The sequence below is a fragment of the Zeus faber genome, assembly GCF_960531495.2.
Source record: "Zeus faber genome assembly, chromosome: 15".
NCBI classification, from domain to species: domain Eukaryota; kingdom Metazoa; phylum Chordata; class Actinopteri; order Zeiformes; family Zeidae; genus Zeus; species Zeus faber.
In genome coordinates, this window is record NC_137194.1 from 17175286 (window position 1) to 17194385 (window position 19100).

Below are 19100 nucleotides of genomic sequence, written 5' to 3' on the forward strand. Positions count from 1 at the left end.
CATGTCCCCGCCTGTACCCTGCAGCGCCATGATGAGTGTGCGGGGCAGGAGCCCACGGAGTGTTCCTGCGGAGCGCTCAGGGACCACATCCTGCCTCCCTGGGCCATATATCCAATTATCAAGGTAAACACTGTGTTTTTTTTTTTCCTCTCACTTTTTGTTGCGTGCGAGAATCCACCAAACTGACCCTTTGAGCACGTGTCGGGTTTGGAAAAGGAGCGAGCAAACAACATGAAGAACGGCTGCGCCGCGTCTTCAGCAGAGGACAGCGAGCTCAACACCACCCCTGATGGACAAGTGCTGCAGGTATCTCCGCCCAAACCTCACTCGGGTCCAGCTGTTGGGCCTGCTTTATATGAAATCACCTGTTTGTCTTTAAGTGCGGTGTGATTTGCCACTTTGGTTATTTGTGGTTTGACAGATCAGCCCCGTGCCAAACACTCATCCCCTTTTAGTGTTTGTGAACCCGAAAAGCGGGGGCAAACAGGGAGAGAGGTGAGTTGACCAAAGCATGCTTTCCTGTAAAAAAAAAAAAAAAAAAGATAAAATACATCTGTAATAGAATCGTTAATTTCTAATACATTTTAGGGTTCTGAGGAAGTTTCAGTATTTGCTGAACCCACGGCAAGTCTACAACCTGTTGAATGGGGGACCTGGACCAGGGTAAGCCATCTATAACCAGGTTATGTCGCTGAAATGCAGTTTCCACTAAGTACTGTAAATAAAAAGGTTTTAACCAACCTGTAAAGGTAAAATTTCCACTTCTGTCGGCAGTAGAGTTTTCTATTCTGTTCCATTTAGATTGAGTTTCTTCAGAAACCTGCAGGATTACAGAATCCTGGTGTGTGGTGGAGATGGTACGGTGGGCTGGATCCTCGATGCAATAGGTGAGCAAGGCGGTCAATACACTCCAAGTTCAAGCGATTATTTGTCACATACATACACATACGGTCGTACATATATGCAGTGAAATGTCATGACACCTGGTGATTACGCACAAGCTCTATAAGCTCAAAATATTGCGGCCGCCTGCGCATGCGGGGCTCGCGCAGGCGGCCGCAAGGGGCGGCGCCACAATCGCGATTGTGGGTTCTATAATTATATAATAGAATTAATTGTCTGTGTTGTATTAAATATTGTATTAAATATCTAAATCCTCCTCAATTAAACTTTACCATAACTTACCTTCCGTACTTACCTCACAGAGTAGAAATCCTCCAAGTGTTCACATTGTGCCCCACTAGGTGAGGGATGCCACAAGTTTCCCCCGAGACCCACTTTATTGTATATATTGCATGTAAGACAAATTGTATTGTATTCAAACTTGCATTTTCGTATACTTATTATACACATTGCACATACACACATTTTTTTTCTGTATTCTTCTTTTCATATCAAACATTGTAGCAACAGGTGTCATTTATGATTCTAATACAATTAGAATATTGTTTTTAATTTTATGGGACTGAGAAAAATTCTCGTAAAATTCACAATTTTATTGAACATTAATAAAGTGTGTTTTTGCCTGGCATTTAATGAACATTCATCAGTTGTTATGAGCCCATTTCTCCAACAGGGGGCCTTAAAGCGTCATCGAACGCAGTCGAATTAATACAACCTACTTTTAAACACTATAAAAATCACATTATCCTCAAGATAAAAATCATTCTTATTGTTTTTTTTTCCATTTTTTCGTAATCTTTCCCGTCCTTCAATCAGACAAAGCCAATCTCCTGGTACGGCCCCCTGTAGCCGTGCTTCCCCTGGGAACTGGGAATGACCTGGCACGATGTCTCCGATGGGGAGGAGGTGCGTGTGTGCGTGGGTGTGTTTTCACAGTTGTGTTCTGCTGCTTGTTAAATGGACGGGCGGCAGGCTGAGTGCTTCTTCCCGTGGGTGCAGGATACGACGGAGTGGATCTGGGTCGGATCCTGAAGGACCTGGAGGGGAGCTCGCCGGTGCTGATGGACCGCTGGAGCGTGCAGGTGGTCCCCGACGAGAGCCAGGAGAAAGGCGACCCCGTGCCCTACGAAATCATCAACAACTACTTCTCCATCGGAGTGGTGGGTCCACGATAACCACGCTCCGTGACAACGATCGCTTTTTAACGTCGCGCACCAGTTGAAACCAATGAAGTCGATTTGATTGGGATCTTTACCTCTCACTAATAATGCTTTATTATTATTATTATTTTTTGCTGACAGGACGCCTCTATTGCCCACCGATTTCACACAATGAGAGAGAAACACCCCCAAAAGTTCAACAGCAGGTACAGCCATTTTGGGTTCTGGTCACCCTTTGGAAGTCACCCCTTCTACAAGGGAGGCTTTCAATGCATACAATTTACAGATATAAGAAACTTTTATCAGAAAAAATTGAATATCTTGATAGGCTAATAACATGTTCTGCACATGTTTAATGCTGCTTTGAAACTGAAGGAATCCATATTTTTGTGGATCCAGGATGAAGAACAAGCTGTGGTATTTTGAATTTGCCACCTCTGAGACCATCTCTGCATCCTGCAAGAAACTAAACGAGTGTCTCACCATCGAGGTAAAAATGGACCGCCACGTCAAAAAAAGAAAAAAATAGTTGTATGTATAAATTGTAGTGTCTGATGTTGTGCCGTGCCTGGCTCTTAGTGCTGTGGCTCCCAGCTGGACCTGAGCGGCCTGTCTCTGGAGGGAGTGGCCGTCCTGAACATTCCCAGCATGCACGGCGGCTCCAACCTGTGGGGCGAGACCAAGCGGGGCGACGCAAAGGGCTCAGCGGGGCAGGAGGAGCCCGAGGTGATCGTTGACCCCGAGATCCTCAAGGTCACCTCTCAAGGTATTCCATCTACCCAGGATTGGAAATGCACAGCAGCAACGATGCGACTATTCCCCCGATTTTAGCCCCTGACGCGTTGTTCTGAAATTCTCTGCGAGTCCAGATCTCAGCGATCGTCGCCTGGAGGTGGTCGGCCTGGAGGGAGTCATTGAGATGGGGCAGATCTACACGGGGCTGAAAAGCGCCGTGAGGCTCGCCAAAACCTCCCAGATCACCATCAGGTGAGCGACAGCCAGGTGGAAGCGCGTCGCCGTGACGACCTCGGCACTCGGCCCGGTCGGCGCATGTCGTCGTTTACCTGAAGGGCCTTGCTATCGGCGCCCCCTCGCTGCTCTTTTTTTACATGACAATTCCAGCATTGTTTCGGGCAGAGGACTGGGATTGTAATTGCAAATGCAGCTCGTTGACTCTGCTGTTTGTTGTGACTTTCCTTTCTTTGAAAAAAACTCACCAAGGACCAAAAAGGCCTTACCCATGCAGATCGACGGGGAGCCCTGGATGCAGCCGCCTTGCACCGTAAGTCCTGCAACACACTAAAGTCATTCATGAGGCTACAAGGCGTTTGGTGATAAGATGAGATAACATCACTTTATTAATCCCCGGAGGGAAATTCAGGCGTTACACCAGAGGAAAAAACAGTGCAGTGGAGAAACGGATACAAATTAAAATGAGTTAAGAAACAACAGCTATTATGTAGACGATCTATCTATATACACAGTTGAGCGGTGAGCCAAATATGGCAAGTAGCCGTTAGTCTACAGTGAGCACCAGTCACAGTGCTAAATTATGACAACAATTCATTATATTACTGTATGACACGTTTTACTGCTGTTACTACTCTATGCCACTTTTTATTTGTAGTGCTGTAACTGGTGGTTACTGTATCCTAACGGCCACTTGCCATATTTGGCTCATTAGTGAGCTGTGTACATAGATAGTCTATTTGATATTTCTAATCTCATTTTAATTTGTGTCTCTCTCCCGGCTGCACTTGTTTGTTGCTGCTGCGACGGCTCTATTTCCCTCTGGGGACGAATAAGCGATCTTATCTGATCTGATCTTAAACTAGTACACAGCGATGGGAGCAGTCAAGGAGATATTTTTATATGATGCCTTGGATTGGATTTTCTTTCAGATTAACATCACACACAAGAACCAGGCCAGCATGCTGATGGCTCCGCAGGCCAAGTCGTCTGGTTTCTTCAACTACAAATAAAACCCGGTCGTGGTTGTTGTATAATGGTGACTCGTATATACACCTGCTTATCACGTGATGGATCCTGGACTCAAACATGTTCATTTTATTTTTTTCGTTTGTTTGGGGTTTTTTTGGGGGGGGGGGGGGGGGGGGGTTGTAAGTGTCTGTTGAATGCCGTAGAAATAGCGTGAAATGCAATATCAGCAGAGTATGCACATGCGCGCTTTAGGACATCCCTGTTATCGCTTTAAAGCATGTCACTCTATCTAGGAATGCACCGTGTACGGTTAATGTGGCCTTGAGAAATATACACTTGAGTTTTCCCTCGCGGAGAAAGGATTTTGACCAAATTTGCTGAATGTTATTTCTTTGTTTGTTTTGTTTCCTTGCTTTTATCAATAGCCTCGTCCTCCTGGTCTGTTCTGTGTTTAAAAGCAAAAAACAAAACAAACAGATTACACACCCTTTTGTTAGGAATACTTCCCACTATAAATGTTAAACTAAAAGCCAAACCTTGAGTACGCTTTATGTGCCTTTATACTGTGTTTTCTATTAGTTTGAGTTGTCGAGTCGGAGGGACTTTGAAAACCTCCATTTGTGTTGGAGTTTGACCGTTCATATATTGCTGTATTGATGTACCTACAACACTTAATGAAGTGAAGTCTGAGAGACCAGATGTCTATTTGGTCTAATTGTAACTTGGAGCTTATTTGGTTTTAGTAGTGGAATTTCTTTGCTCTGCTTAAGGGTGAAATTCAAACGCGGCTTCTGCCAATTTGTGCTCCTAAGCAGTATTTCAGAAGATGCTTGAAGGCGGTGACGTTTAATGCTCAGCTGCGTGGCCATACCTTTCAGTTTACCATGGTATACACATGGTATGCTTGTATTATATTTTATTATAGTCAAAAAAATTGAATGTGTTCATTTGTAATTTATAAATGGGGGAGATATTTAATTTTGAGATGTTCAAACAATTTATGAAGTGTTGCAAATCCATATTTAAATGCTTTAACTGGCCATATCATTTCAATAAATATTGAGAATGTTAAGATGATACTTAATTGTGTTTTGGATTCAATAAAAGACCATGAGGCAAGGAATTGTTGCAGATATATATACTGTGTGTGTGTGTGTGTGTGTGTGTGTGTGTGTGTGTGTGTGTGTGTGTGTGTGTGTGTGTGTGTGTGTGTGTGTGTGTGTGTGTGTGTGTGTGTGTGTGTGTGTGTGTGTGTGTGTGTGTGTGTGTGTGTCATTTATTTATTATTATATTTTTTTAGTGAGTGTCTGTTTCGTTTTTTTCACCAGAGGGCGTCATCTGATTATTTCAGTCAAAGTCACACGTGGCTGCAACATGCATTAAGAATTAAAATGACCCGTATTTAATACTTCAGTAAAGTTCGGATGGTCTCCACAAATGTACATGTCCATACATACACCACAGTGTCTTCATTTTTAATGCGTACCCTTTCCTATTTCCATAATTACATTCTAAAATACATTTGGATGAAGATTCTCGCTTACAAAGGTTGCACCAAATGAACAACGCAGCCAGGAACAACATCAAGTACATAAGAAAAAATACAAAATCCGTACAAACCAATATACAAATTGATACGCAAAGGGGAGGTAAAATTATATTTTCAAAAGATAAGCATCAATCGCTTTTTGGGCGCTGGAAGTATTTTAGGCAGTAAAAATAATAACATAATAAAAAAATAAATAATATATATTTTTAATAATATGCATTCATTTGATTTGATCTCATTTGGTCTTATCTGTTAAAAGTAAATAAAAAAAAAATCGTATCCTAAAAGTGAAAATAATGTCAAATGAAACCGCACACCGAAACACAAAAGCAACGGTGACGCGCTTTCTTTCCACTTGTGGAGCTGAACGGGAACCGAGAAGTTTCCGTCTTTCGAAAACAAACAAACAAACAAACAAAAAAAAAAACAGCAACAACAACAACAAAAAACAACAACGAAAATCGAGCGTTGTGACGTCACAATCCCCGCCCACCACACACACACACACACACACACACACACACACCGCACGCTCTCCAGCTGCTGATGCGCTGCAGTGAGCGGCCAGACTCGCGTTGAAAGTTTGCGGCAGGACGTAGGACCCTTTTTTTTTTTCCCCTCTTTCTCTCCCCCACCCCCGGCCCGGAGTAGACACATCTGCGGGCGGAGGATGACGTTCAGGAGGCTTAGGAAGGTGAACTCCAGCGCGCCGCCGTCCTCCCGGGACAACCAGGACATTTACTTCCCGTCGTCGCAGTCGGACGGCGGCAGGATGGAGATGCCTTCCCGGTCCTCGGAAATCTACAACTACAAAACTTTGGCTTACTCCGGCGGGACACTGCCGAGGAACTTTAAAAGGGTAAGTAGGCTCAGGATGTCTGAATTATTATTATAATAATAATAATCATAATAATAATACCTGTGTAATTTTTGTTCATTTAATTACATTTGTTCGATTTTTTAGAAAATGAAATAGATTTGATTGCATATAATATAATGTAATATATTAATTTATTTTGTTATTTGTTTTGTTTCTTTTATATATATATATATATATATATATATATATAGAGAGAGAGAGAGAGAGAGAGAGAGAGAGAGAGAGAGAGAGATAACATTTTTGTACAATTGAAATGAGAATAATTTCATTATGATTCCAACCGCCACCAAAGTGTACAATTTCACGTTTCAAATATTTGATAGAAATTTGTATTCGATATATAAAAAGGTTTAAATCCATTGAGAATTATTATTATTATTTTTTTTTAACTGCTCCTTTGACCTCATCGGCCTGACCAGTGGGACCAACAAGGTGGTCCTGGACCACCTACATGACGTGGCCGTCAAGTCCGTTTATGACGCACTCACAGCAATTATATAGTGTACTAATATATACTACTACTATACCACAGAATTTCATGTTTTGTGACAAAGTTGGTTGTGAAGTTTGCGGACCAGGGATTCTGTTGAAATTTGGCATCATTATTATTATTATTATTATTATTATTATTATTGGTAAATAGTAGACATTTGATTAAAAAAAACCAACATATTTTTCTTTAGGTGGCAGATTTCCAATATGACCATCATGTCTATGTGATGGAGTTCAAGGCTTCAACAGCACATTGTGCACATTTTTCTGCCTCAACCCCCCAACCCTTCCTCTCACTGCTCTCAGCGTATTTGGGAATAAATGCACTCATTGAGAAGGGCCCGGGACACAACTCTGTATGTGTTGGGGAAATAAAGAAAGCAACTTTTACTACCCTGGCAGCAGCTGTGCCACAAAGCAGCCTTTCATGTGAGCAGCGTTTTAAGAGGTGGTAGTACAGAGGTGAATTGGTTGGGAAATTATGTGGCGTAGTAAAGGTAGGGTGTGGGTCCTGACCCCTACATTTGGCCCGGGTCCCCGTGAATACTGCGATTGTGGAAGTAGTATTTGGACCGCTGCCACCATCACTACCGCCCCCCATGTTTATGCAGTAGGTTTACTAAGTGGAACGTGGCTAAGAAATATCCTAAATACCAGGGAGGTGGGGTGAGAAGGATGATGTTTTGGTGTGTTGTGGCGCGGCACGCGCACCTAGTGTCTCCCAAAGCCATCTCGATCTTAATGGGTTTAGCACTTCCTGAGCGTTTTGGCTGTGCGTTGGGTAAACAAAGAGCAGCCAGACAAGCATTTCAGGTTTTTGTGCGAGTGTTTTTTTTTTTTTTGTTATACCTGGTGGCTGCCAGGTAACTTTGAAAAACAAACGCACCACGTTTTCAAAGACTTCACTTGACAATCGGGCGTGTGGAAGTCGAGGGAAACCCCCCTGAAGTACGATGCGGGTGCTGCAGCAACATGCACAGATAGTGTGGGTGTCTGGGTGTCTGGGTGTGTGGGTGTGTGTGGTCGCTTACGCCTCGTTTTGTTTCCTTTCCTTTCAACCAGGGCGGTGGGCTGCAGAAATGGAAACCTCTCGCACAATCCCCAGACCCACAAAGGTATGATCTATTCCAACACTTTGTAATTTTCTCCCTTTCTTGTATTGTCCGGTCCCGTTTTGTCTTTCTAGAGCAGCCCCTGCCAAAGACGTGTGTCGACTTCCATTTGAGGACCACGCACGCGAGTCATTTCAGGACCCTCAATGGGGAACGTGTCTTTATTGACGCTCATTGCTACGTATGACATTCTCAGGGTTTCGATGGGGTTTTCGTGATTTCCCTCAAGCTTCCGGGCTCGGTCTTGTGCACTTGCCGTTTTGTCGTGATGCACGCATCCCGCTGAGCACAAGGCAACACTTGTTCCCGCTCCTTGTTCACAGCGATATCTTGTTATGCAATTTGGATAAGGCCATGAATCGTACAGTATTCCACTGTCTGACATTCGCTGCCATTCCCCCACTTGATCTTTCCTTTTTTCCCCAGCTCTCACGCTGGATTAAAGTGGGATTTTTGGATTTAAATGGGATTTTTATTTGCTATTTTCCGGAGCATCTGTCCCTAATGCCATCAGCGTCTGCCTGAGTCCTGCTGCTGATAACATTAGGTGATAGCATCTGTCCCTGGGCCACGAGGTCCTCCGATGCCTCTCAAGTCTCTACAACACAGGGATTAAACCCTGTAGCGGATTTCCGGAAAGTGGAACCAGAAAGTCCCCTCACGGTGAACTCAAAAAGACACCAGTTGTGGGCCTTGGGGGAGGGGGAGGGGAGGGAACAAGCTGGGGCTACCTTAAATAATAATAATAATAATAAAACAAAAGTTTTTTTGTTTTTTACTTTTCAGGAAGACGGTGGTCCTGGAGAAAAAGGAGGATGAAGCGTTTGGGTTTGAGATTCAGGTAAGAGGATTAGAACGGGCGTGGCGATGGGGGGGGGGGGGTTAAGGGACTCGGCCCGCGCTGATCCGATTGCCGTTTGGCGCTTCGACGTGAGCGTGCGCCACCACACGCCGAGGCCGCGCCTCCAAAAAAAAAACGAAGCCTCCGCTGACGTTGGGTCCCATGATCTCAAGCGAAGAGCGAGGGTTCCGCCTCGCCGTCTATTTTTAAAAAGCGCTGCGGTTTTCTCACACGCTTCCCATGGAGTACCTGTCTTACTCTCGCCGCCTCCAGGCAGCCTCAGCAGACAGGCATTTTTGCACATTTGACCTTGATATCCGCGCCATCTCCCACACTACTCGTCGCCCCCGAAGCGCCGGCGCACAATGTCTGCAGTGTTGGAGCGCTCCCGCGGTTTGATACGCCGCATTTTATCCTGCTGGAGTCAATTCGGTTCCTTTTTTTTCCCCGACGTTTTTCGGCTCGGGAGTGCTGATATTAGCGGGGCTGGAGTTGTTAACGCGGTACCTACCGGGTCCTTGAGGTGCCGGAATTATTTTTTGTCTTCAGAAATGTCTAAGTACTGGTATACTTTGAAAGTACCCCCTTTTGTGCTGAAGCGCTTCAAGAGTCCTTGAAAAGCAATCGTTCAAAACCTGTGATATTCCCCCTTGTTTTCGTATTCAAATCGTAACGCAATGAAACTTTCCAGAATCACTTTTACAACATAGATAATCCCAGGGAAATGTACATTAAATCCAGCGTGGTTGGAAATGGACACGTAATAGTAAATGACGTGTGTGTGTGTGTGTGTGTGTGTGTGTCTGTCTAGACAAATAGTCTAGATGTCATGAAGTCCTTGAAAATGAAAAGAACGGCGCTTGAAAATGTATATGGAAGTCCTTGAATTCCATTTTGTCATGCCAGAATAACATAACGCCCTGTGTGTTAAGAAAAAGGAATTCCCGCTCGTGATATCTGGCGCTAGAACAGTGAATTTGGCGGCCGCATTGTTCAGCGCCACGCACGCCGGTTCCCTCCCTTCCTGCGGCGCTCTCAGGAAGTTGGGTCATCAGGGTTTCGGTTTGACAGTCGAGGGGCAGATGGCTCCAGGATCTGCTTTCCTACCGCGTTCCTCTGCTCCCAACTGATCTCTGCGGTTCGCCTTGTTTCTGTTGGCGCTGCCACGGAAATTAAGTCAAGAAGGGTTATACAAATAACAATTTACATTTCGGCACTTTTTTGCATACTATGTCTTCCAACTATTAGGAAAACGGCTCTGGCTGATTTTAAATATTACAATTTGTTTTTTGGACAAACCGCTTGTCCTTGTTGAATCAGCACCGGTCTGTCTGCATGATGTAATTTTTAGCTCTTTTTTTTTTCTACCATTGCGAGACCTTCGTAGACAGCTGATACAGGCATAACTTTGCCACTGTGACTCACGGTCATCGGGCGAGTTGTTTTGAGGGGAAAAGGGTTCAACGTTGCCACGACAACAGTGGAGCGTGGACAGGTTGGTATAAATAAAGATTTGTAGATATACTGGGGCCAGGGGGAAGGTTATACTGGCGCTGACCCGCAGTGACCCTGCTTTCCTCGGACGGAAGAGCTCCTAAATATACATATGCACAAAAAAAACCACTTCCTCCGTAAATAAAATAATTTGATATAATATCAGTGTTGCGGCCTTTATTTCCGTAAAAATAAAAACGCGCCGCTTGCGTCTGATTGATGCGGAGGCTAAGTCACTGGAAAAACGTCGGAAACCATCAAATGTTTGAACATAATCAAGAAAAATAACCCAAGGTACTGAAGTAAAAAATAAAAAACTTTGTTTTGCAGAGAACACATTGTGGGCGGGGGGGGGGGTACATTGGCACTTCATGGCATTTTTAACTGATGTCATGATTCATTTTGTTTATTCAAATGTGTCCTATTCAGGTCGCTATCTGCTGACTGATCACCGCTATTAGCAGAATTGATCTCTCACTTTGCATATTTGCGCTCGTCGCCTGCAGACGACCTGATGTTATCATTTCTTTCCTCTTTGTGAGACCGCTGATTTCCTCTGGGTTGTTTTTCTTAGTGGTTGGTTAGATTTACCAGCAGGCACGGACCCCCGGCGCCGCGTTTCCCATCCCGTTGACATCGGTCGCCTGTGACGCCCGCTGCGGATTTCTTGTCGTTCCTTTTTGCTCATTTACAGCGCGAAAGCTTTAATGTGGCTTGTTGTCTCCCCCAGACGTACGGGCTGCACCACCAGGACCACAACTCGCTGGAGATGTGCACGTTTGTGTGTAAAGTGCACGATGACAGCCCAGCGCAGCAGGCCGGGCTCAAAGTCGGTGAGTGGTCCAACCAGACTGATATTCAAGATGATCCTCCGTGCGCACCAGGACGCCTCTGCTTGGTTTTCTTTTCTTGTCAGTCGAGTCCTCCCTGGGTCAACAAATGGCAGCGGCGGCTTTTGGCGGGTGTTTCGGGAAGTAAAAATATGACAAGTCAACACACACTAACACAGGGTCCTGACCAGGTCCCTAGAGGTGCTTGAATATCGTCCTCAGAAATTTTAAGTCCCTGGATTACCTTTTAAAGTAGCCCCTTTTGTGTTGAAGTCCTTGAAAAGTCCTTGAACAAAACACAATCATTAATTGATCTTCTCCCTGGTTTTGTTATTGAAATCATAACGTAATCTAGAATCGCTTTTTACGACATACATTATGCCAGGGAAATGTACATTTCATATTTATACTTAATAGACACGTCTAAGATTATATTTTAAATCATCATTCATAAAAAAATCATATTGAATTTTTTTAAATATTTGTTGAGTGTGAAGTCCATGAGAGTGCAAAAAAAAAGTACTTGAACGTCCATGATTTGCCAAGAGAGGTGTTTGGACACTTTTCGACGCCCGAAACACTTTTTGTCCCACCCCTCCTCACCAGTGTTTATTGATGCCAAATCGAATGTTTTCGTTATTTCCTACTCAGAATGGTATCCAGACCAGACCCGCCCAACATAAGATAGTTATTAGATATAATAGAAGAAAAGAAGATGTTGAAAAAGTGCGATCAAAAATACTTTATTGACACGGCCACAAAAAAAAAAGCACACTAACCCTTCTACATATTGTCCAGTCTAACGTCCTCCAGGCTTCCCTCGCCTTTCCTGTGTGTCAAAGTGGGGAAGTGAATTTTGAGCGTTGGTGACGAGGCAGCCTTCCACATCTCACGCTGCGTCTGTCACTTGAGTTTCACTTCCTACATTCCCCACATGCCTCCTTTATTGTCCTCCCTCCCACGAGTGACTCAGATGCTCCAGTGTGACTGAATTGCCGTGCTTCTCGAAAAAAAGGGAAGGTGACCGTGGTGGGTTTTTTTTTGGGGGGGGGGGCTCTTGAAAATGGTCCAGCCACTGAAACGTGGGGGAGGTTCACACCTTGTCTGAAGGTCGGCACGTCTGGCTTGGCTGCGTTTTCTTTTTTTTTCTTCCCCCTTTTTTTTAATTTTTAAGTTCAGAAGTAGAAATGGGTGTTTATTGTTGTTGTTTTTTTTACTTAGCAAAGCCTATGCTGTTGTCTGACCTCCAAAAAGACAACGCTGTGACCTAGTTGTATTTGAAGAACACGAAGGTTAATGATAAAGTAAATAAAAGATCCGATGATGACTAAAAACCTAAACCCATGAGGTGTGTGTGCGTTTGGGGAAGTGACCTGTAACACATCCCAGGTAATATCATGTGTAGTGAAGAGATCGCTTGTTTCATTACATCTGGGGATTTTTTTCCCCTAAACAGATCGGGTTTCCCCCCGACAAGCAAACCACTCAACATTTTTGAATGAAATGTTGGAGGAGGGCAAAATCAATCCCAGAATGGCTTATTTTAAGAGACGTCGACGCCACGACCGCACATGCCTTTTTATTTTATTTTTTTTTTGTAACATTTGCATGGCACATGGACCCGAAAACGGAACACTTCAGTTTGATTGGTTCAGCCCTTCGCACATTTGGAGCCAAACCAGCCGCGGCTACAAGAGCTACAAAGGAATGAGCTGCATCTGAAGGCTGACACAGATGGTGTGTGTGTGTGCGCGTGTGTGTGTGTGTGTGTGTGTGTGTGTGTGCGCGTGCGTGCGTTCAGGAGAGACCATCGCCAGTGTGAACGAGGCCGCCGTGGACGGATTCCGGCACAAGGAAATAGTTCAGCTCATCCGGTCGTGTGGGAACACCATAAGGTAAGAAACGTACCGGATCTTTTTTTTTTTTTTTAACTGCTGTGCTTATTACGGCTTGTCACACCCAACGGTTCTGGGAACTAAGAACTGGGGAGGTTCCCCCGAAAAAACGAGACACCTTCAAGGGCTTTTTTTTTTTTTTTAAATCTGGTTGCGTTCGCACTGGACCTGAGCTCTGAAGCGACGTCATCCAACAGGGGGGTTACAGTACGAGTTCGGTGTTGTATCTCCTCCCTAACATTCACTGTTTTTGGCCTCATCACTCCACTCAAATCTGTTCCTCAGCAAATCTGAGGCCTGACATCAGCAATCCAGTTGCCGAGTCAGCGCTCCTATTAGATCTACAAGGGGTCATTTGAAAAGTTCGCTCCCGACTTTCGTAAGTCACGGGCACGCATCGGGACGGGGATTTTTTTTTTGTGTCATTCAACAAAATTAAAATAGATTAAGTAAACACACCGACCAACACTGCTTGTATTGTTTTTTTTATTTGAGCGATGCGACTCGATGGGGGACTGAGGACCGACCACCCCGCACTTAACGCCGCTGAGGGTTCCTCTGAAGAACTACGGGTTTGAAGAACTACGAACGTCTCTAGTTCCTGCGCCGCAGACCCAATGCGAAAGGGGACGGTTCCTCAAAAAGCTCTTAGAACTATGTAGAAGTTCCTGCGGTGCGAAAACACCCATTGTCATTGTTAGACAATAACTTCGATCAAACTGACATGGAATTCATGTTCCAATGTTCAAATTTTTAAATAGCATTTTTTTTTCTTACAAAACAAATATTTAGATGTTAGCAGAACAAATAATAAATTGATGACATGCTAGTATAAGTCATAAGGCCTTAACTCATTTGACTATTAGAGGCAGAATTTACTATTTAATCAAGTAATATATTTCATAATAAGATATATATTTTAACACAATATATACATTTTGCCAGAAGGGAAGTATCCTTTGTTGTGTTTTTTTAAGTCGTGCTGCTGGCAGTAAATGGAGCTGCATACGTACTTTACTCTCTGCCTGTAAAAGATTAAAAAAGGAGAATCAGTCAGACAACCAGTCAACAGGCTTTGATTTAGACGATAAAAGAAGCGAACGTGACCTCGTCACAATATTCCGACACGTGTCGACATTATAAAATGGCCACATCAAATAATTTCACCACTTAAGTAAGTGTAAACTTGGCTCATTAACTAAGTGTTTTGCGTAAGGAGTGGAGTCTTTTTTTTTTTTTTTTTATAGTTTTATTTTATTTTATTGCTGGATGGAACCTTGTAGGTTTTACTGGCGTTTCCTGCAATGTGTAATAATTCCACTGTTTTGTGGTTTTTCCACTTCAGGCTGGAGACAGTTTACAGCGACTCCATACGGAAGGCGGAACTGGAGGCTCGGCTGCAGTACCTGAAGGTAGATCTCTCCGACTGATACACTCACCAGACAGTAGTTCTCTCTCTCTCTCTCTCTCTCTCTCTCTCCAGACAGTAGTTCTCTCCCCCTCTCTCTCCCTCCAGACAGTAGAGTAGCTCTCTCTCTCTCTCTCTCTCTCTCTTGCTCTCTCTCTTCAGACAGTAGTTTTCTGTCTCTCTCTTCAGACAGTAGTTCTCATTCTCTCTCTCTCTCTCTCCCTCTCTTCAGACAGTATCTCTCTCTCTCTCTCTCTTTCTTTCTCCCTCCAGACAGTAGTTCTCTCTCTCTCTCTCTCTCTCTATTTATTGTCGGCGTCAGGAATGCCCACTAAGGCCAGATTTAGAGCCCGGCACCTGTTTCCCCTCGTACGCCCCCCACCTGTCGCACCAGGAGCGGCTGCACTTTCCCCGGCGTGTTGGCGAAACGCTGCGTGTGCACACAGCGACATTCTGCCAAGCTGCTGCTCAAGTATCTCCAGAGAGCCCCCCACCCCCTCAGATTATACCAGCTGTCCCCGCTCTAATCCACTGAAAGCACCCACCTCAGAGGATATCCCACTCTGTACTGATATCACCGCCACTACCGTGACCAAACAACCCAGATGTGTGCTGAACATTTTCCCTTTCAACCCTAATAAGGACTTAATGCCGTGGCTTCACGGCGAACGTTATGATTGTGCGACTTTCCCATTTTGAGCTGTTTGTGCTGTTTCTGTGCTCGTCGTACGCACATTAACTTAAAACCACGTCTCTCTCTCTCTCTCTCTCTCTCTCTCTCTCTGTTTGCGTTCCAGCAAACTCTGCATGAAAAGTGGGACGAGTACAGATCACTGATGATGCAGGAGCAACGGCTGGTGCACGGTATGTCACTTTTTGAATGAATAATCTGTTGATCATGTTTTTACTGTTTCTCGCCTGCGACTGTGGACCATTAGATTTGTAGTATTTGTACATATCGGAAATGCACAAATGTGATGTGGTGCATATTCTTATTGTTATTACTGGCAAATGGTATAGTAATAGTATTTTTATGTATTCAAACCTTTATTACCAATTTATTGCAGATATTTCATATTTGATTTTAATATAATTTTTTTGCAGATAGGTATGTAAGTTTATGTAAGTAATTTTCTGAATTTTTTTTTACTTTTGTACATACCGAAAGTATGTGTAAGCATACTTTGCCAATAAAGCCATCGATTTGATTCTGCAATAAATTATTAATGAAAAAAACAAAAATGGCAAATGAGGCTTTTTAAAAAGTATTTTAAGATATTTTTACATGAATAGGTTCATAACGTATTGTGGGCCTATCATTGTTATTATTACCCATTCACTTCTGAGTAAGCAGTCTGTGAGTCTTGCGTTGTTGGTATTCACACCCCTTCCTCGCTGCAGGCATCGTGCTGAGCGACGCCGCCGTGTACGAGTCCCTGGAGTCGGCGGGGATCTATGGCAGCCTCGGCGCTCCGAGCCCGGCCGCGCTGCGGGTGCTGCGCTGCACGGGCAGCACCAGCAGCAGCGCCAGCGTCCTGAGCACGGCCACCGAGGACGAGCCGCTCTACCAGACCTGCCTCTACCAGGGCGAGCGGCGCGACGGCTTGGGGGACGCCGGCTCGGGGGACACCGGTTCGGGGGACACCGGCTCGGACCTCCTCAAAGTGCCGCCACAGCAGCAGCAGCAGCAGAGGAAGCCGCGGTTGCGGCCGGCCAGCGAGCTCTTTTCATCGGCCAAGACCCACCTGACGCGCAGCGCCAGCACGCGCAGCTACATGAGGGGCGAGGAGAAGCCGGGGGGCTTTGGCTCGCTCCAGAGGAAGCCCAAACAGAAGAGCTTCCGCAGGCGCCTCCTCAAGTTCATCCCCGGCCTGAACAAACCTCTGGAGGAGGAAGAGAGCAAGCTCTGATAAGCCGAGGCTAGGTGACAGGGACGCTGCAAAGACTTCCAAAGTGGCTGACTTCCAAAGAGTAAAGTGCAACACGTGAGGAAAACGAGACCAAAACGCTCCCGTTCTGACCGGCTGAAGATTTAAAGCGTCTGGTCCTGAGGCGTGGGCTGCGTCACCGAACCGTCCTTGATTTCTCTTAGCACCCGCAGGCAGTCTCACTTTGCCTGATTCTCCTGGAAAAACACCTCACAATTCAGGGATGGGTGGAATAAAACTTTTCTTTTATTTATTTTTTTTGTTGTTTTTTTCACCTCTCACCTCTGAATTGTCCATGACAGGCGACGCCTGCATAGAGCCATCACTGCGCAATAAATCACAAATGAAAGAAACGTAACAAAACGTTATAATAGGTGTTAGAAACGGTAAAAACCTGATTATTCTCAAACCGGGCGGGAAAAAAACCCCCATAAAAACGTCCCATTTGGGTATCACATTTTTGGCAGGTGTTCTTTCTTTTATTGATATTTCTAAAAGAATCCTCACTGCAGACCGGGCGGTTTCGTGTCAATGCACAATCCAAATCTCTCCAAAGATTCCCATGGTAAGCCTGTAGCTGTCAAAGCTGAGTGGAATCACATCCTCCCGCTCAGACTCCACCTGTACATATCACCGCAATCTCTTAAGTTATTTATTTATTTTTTTTGCCTTTTCTGATTCATGTACAGAATGAAGAAAATCTCCGTTTTTACTTTGCATGCACCAAGTTGTATTTAGTCTTTTTTTTGTTTTTTAATAAATGACCCTCTTTAGTGCTTCTGCGAGACAGAATCTAATTAAAAAAAAAAAAAAAAAAAAAAAAAGGTTTTGTACTTTGGCTGATACGCGTTGGATCGCAATTGATCTAGCTCAAGTCACGCTTTCTCAAAATAAATGTGTTCCCTTTTGAAATGATTTGCTTGTTTTGTGCAGAACTTCAAAGAATGGGTCTCTTTATTTTGAGGCAACACAGCTGGTTGTAGAAGCTTAAATGAACACTTTTTTTTTCCTCCCCCCTCTGCATAAATCTGTACATTGATGTGGTTTCCCGTCCCGTGGCCTTACAACACGGTGGCCTTTATCAGTATTCATAACTTTTTTCTGCCGTTGATTTGGAGCCGTTATATTTATGGATGTTTGGCGGTTTTCGCTCTTGACACAAGTTTATTGTTGGGAGGACGCTGAGGAATGTGCAGAGAAAAAGGCAAAGAAGCCCCGAAATTCCTTCTGAGGTGGCCGGCCGCCTCCTGAACACTGAGCCCTCCGGGGCCGCGCTGCCGTAGGGGGGCTTTTCATTCCGGGGTCACTGCTGACCCGGGGGTCACGGCGCTCACCCCTATTGTCTCCCGCTGCTCATTCAGTCTTTACGCCATGAGCGTTGTCTGCGATGGCCATCTCTGCTGCTTGGGCCAGGTGTCCGGGATCCCCCCCCCCCAAAAAAAGAGCCATTACAGCCTTTTTAACTTGCGTTGCCGCGGTGGGGGGTCGGGGTCGGAATGGAATCTTGACGTCAGGGCTTATTATTATTCGAGTTTGGTGGTGCTTAAAACGTGGGTGCAGAGTGAATGCATAACGAGGGGGTAGCTATGCGAGATGATGATGATGATGATGTCCCAAAAACAATGTGTGAAAGGGCCATTTAACGGATGGCTGCAGAGAAAGGGCTGCGTAGTTAACGCTTGGCGCTTAATACAATGGGGTGTAGGAGGGGGAGGTCGAACAGCAAATGTTTGGACATCACCCCGCCTGTTAAAACGTCACTGTCTGGTCAAGAGTCTGAGTGGGAAATTTGTTTTGTCTGTGAAGCAGAAGCTGGGGAGCGATTGCTCCAGAACACGGACTGAACTCGTCCTTTTCCACCTCAGTTCGATACCGGTTAGAAGCTTCACAAGACTAAGTTTCACTATTAGTCATTTTGCTGGGGACCGCCCTGGAGCCCCATGGGAGCTCCTCGAGCCCGATGTTGAGCCCCCCCCCCCCCCCCCAAAAAATTTTATTTGCATGTTTCTCTGCCAGTTAAAAGCGTTATTTTAATTCTGATTGGGTTTTTTTTTTTTATCACACTTGGTCATTTCCAACGTCAACACATTCAGTCCTAAAACCTAGACAGCCAAACATTCATCATCGCCGCACATGACTTTAAACGGTTCCCCAACAGTGCGGAATGTATTTCGAGAAAGGGAAATGCAAAGCACCGGAGTCATCCTGTGACGAGCGACCACGCGCGTCTCAACCGTGCAGTCTCAACGTGTCCAAACCGAAATCCAAGTTCCTTATTTTGCACGAGGGGGCCGTTTACTTCTTTGTTTTCTCTACTTTAACATGTCCTCGCATCGCAACGTGACCAAGAAAGAAAAAAAAAAATGACTCGACGCCGGCCCAATAACCTTGATGCCGCTTCTGTGAAAGAAATAAATAACACACCAAAATAAAGGAAGCCGAGTGTGGGTGGCTGCCAAAGCGTTTGGGGACAGAGTGCCGGGGAGGATAAGAGCCTGCGTGGGCCACTGTCACAGGATGTGGCCGACAATAGTTCCGGAAGTTACCATACGAATTATAAGACGTTTTTCAGAGACACAGCCAAACGGTATCTCTCTCTCTCTCTCCATCCTCTCTCTCTCTCTCTCTCTCGCTCTCACGCTCTGTGTTGGTGTTGTAATAGAACAG

General features: G+C 44.9%; 2 protein-coding genes across 5 annotated transcripts in view; both read left to right on the plus strand.

The window, feature by feature from the left end:
* Positions 1-4147, plus strand: part of dgkaa (diacylglycerol kinase, alpha a) — a 22912-nt gene extending 18765 nt beyond the window's left edge. For 3 of the 4 annotated variants that reach the window (XM_080014854.1, XM_080014856.1, XM_080014855.1), the window contains exons 12-24: positions 25-123; positions 217-306; positions 422-495; positions 589-663; positions 802-887; positions 1720-1809; positions 1903-2063; positions 2205-2269; positions 2463-2553; positions 2643-2829; positions 2933-3050; positions 3285-3345; positions 3965-4147. In XM_080014854.1, the coding sequence (XP_079870980.1) occupies positions 25-123; positions 217-306; positions 422-495; positions 589-663; positions 802-887; positions 1720-1809; positions 1903-2063; positions 2205-2269; positions 2463-2553; positions 2643-2829; positions 2933-3050; positions 3285-3345; positions 3965-4045 (1278 nt within the window). In that variant the 3' untranslated portion in view covers positions 4046-4147. The remainder of the gene's footprint in view (positions 1-24; positions 124-216; positions 307-421; positions 496-588; positions 664-801; positions 888-1719; positions 1810-1902; positions 2064-2204; positions 2270-2462; positions 2554-2642; positions 2830-2932; positions 3051-3284; positions 3346-3964) is intronic. The other variant, XM_080014857.1, reaches the window with a different exon arrangement.
* A 2014-nt stretch (positions 4148-6161) lies between these two features.
* On the plus strand, positions 6162-17345 carry tamalin (trafficking regulator and scaffold protein tamalin). The gene is made up of 8 exons (XM_080014686.1): positions 6162-6412; positions 7988-8040; positions 8824-8878; positions 11103-11205; positions 13004-13097; positions 14443-14509; positions 15303-15369; positions 15907-17345. Exons 1-8 carry the CDS (start codon positions 6224-6226, stop codon positions 16413-16415), a joined length of 1137 nt encoding a protein of 378 aa, XP_079870812.1. The 5' UTR covers positions 6162-6223; the 3' UTR covers positions 16416-17345.
* Positions 17346-19100: the final 1755 nt, after the last annotated feature.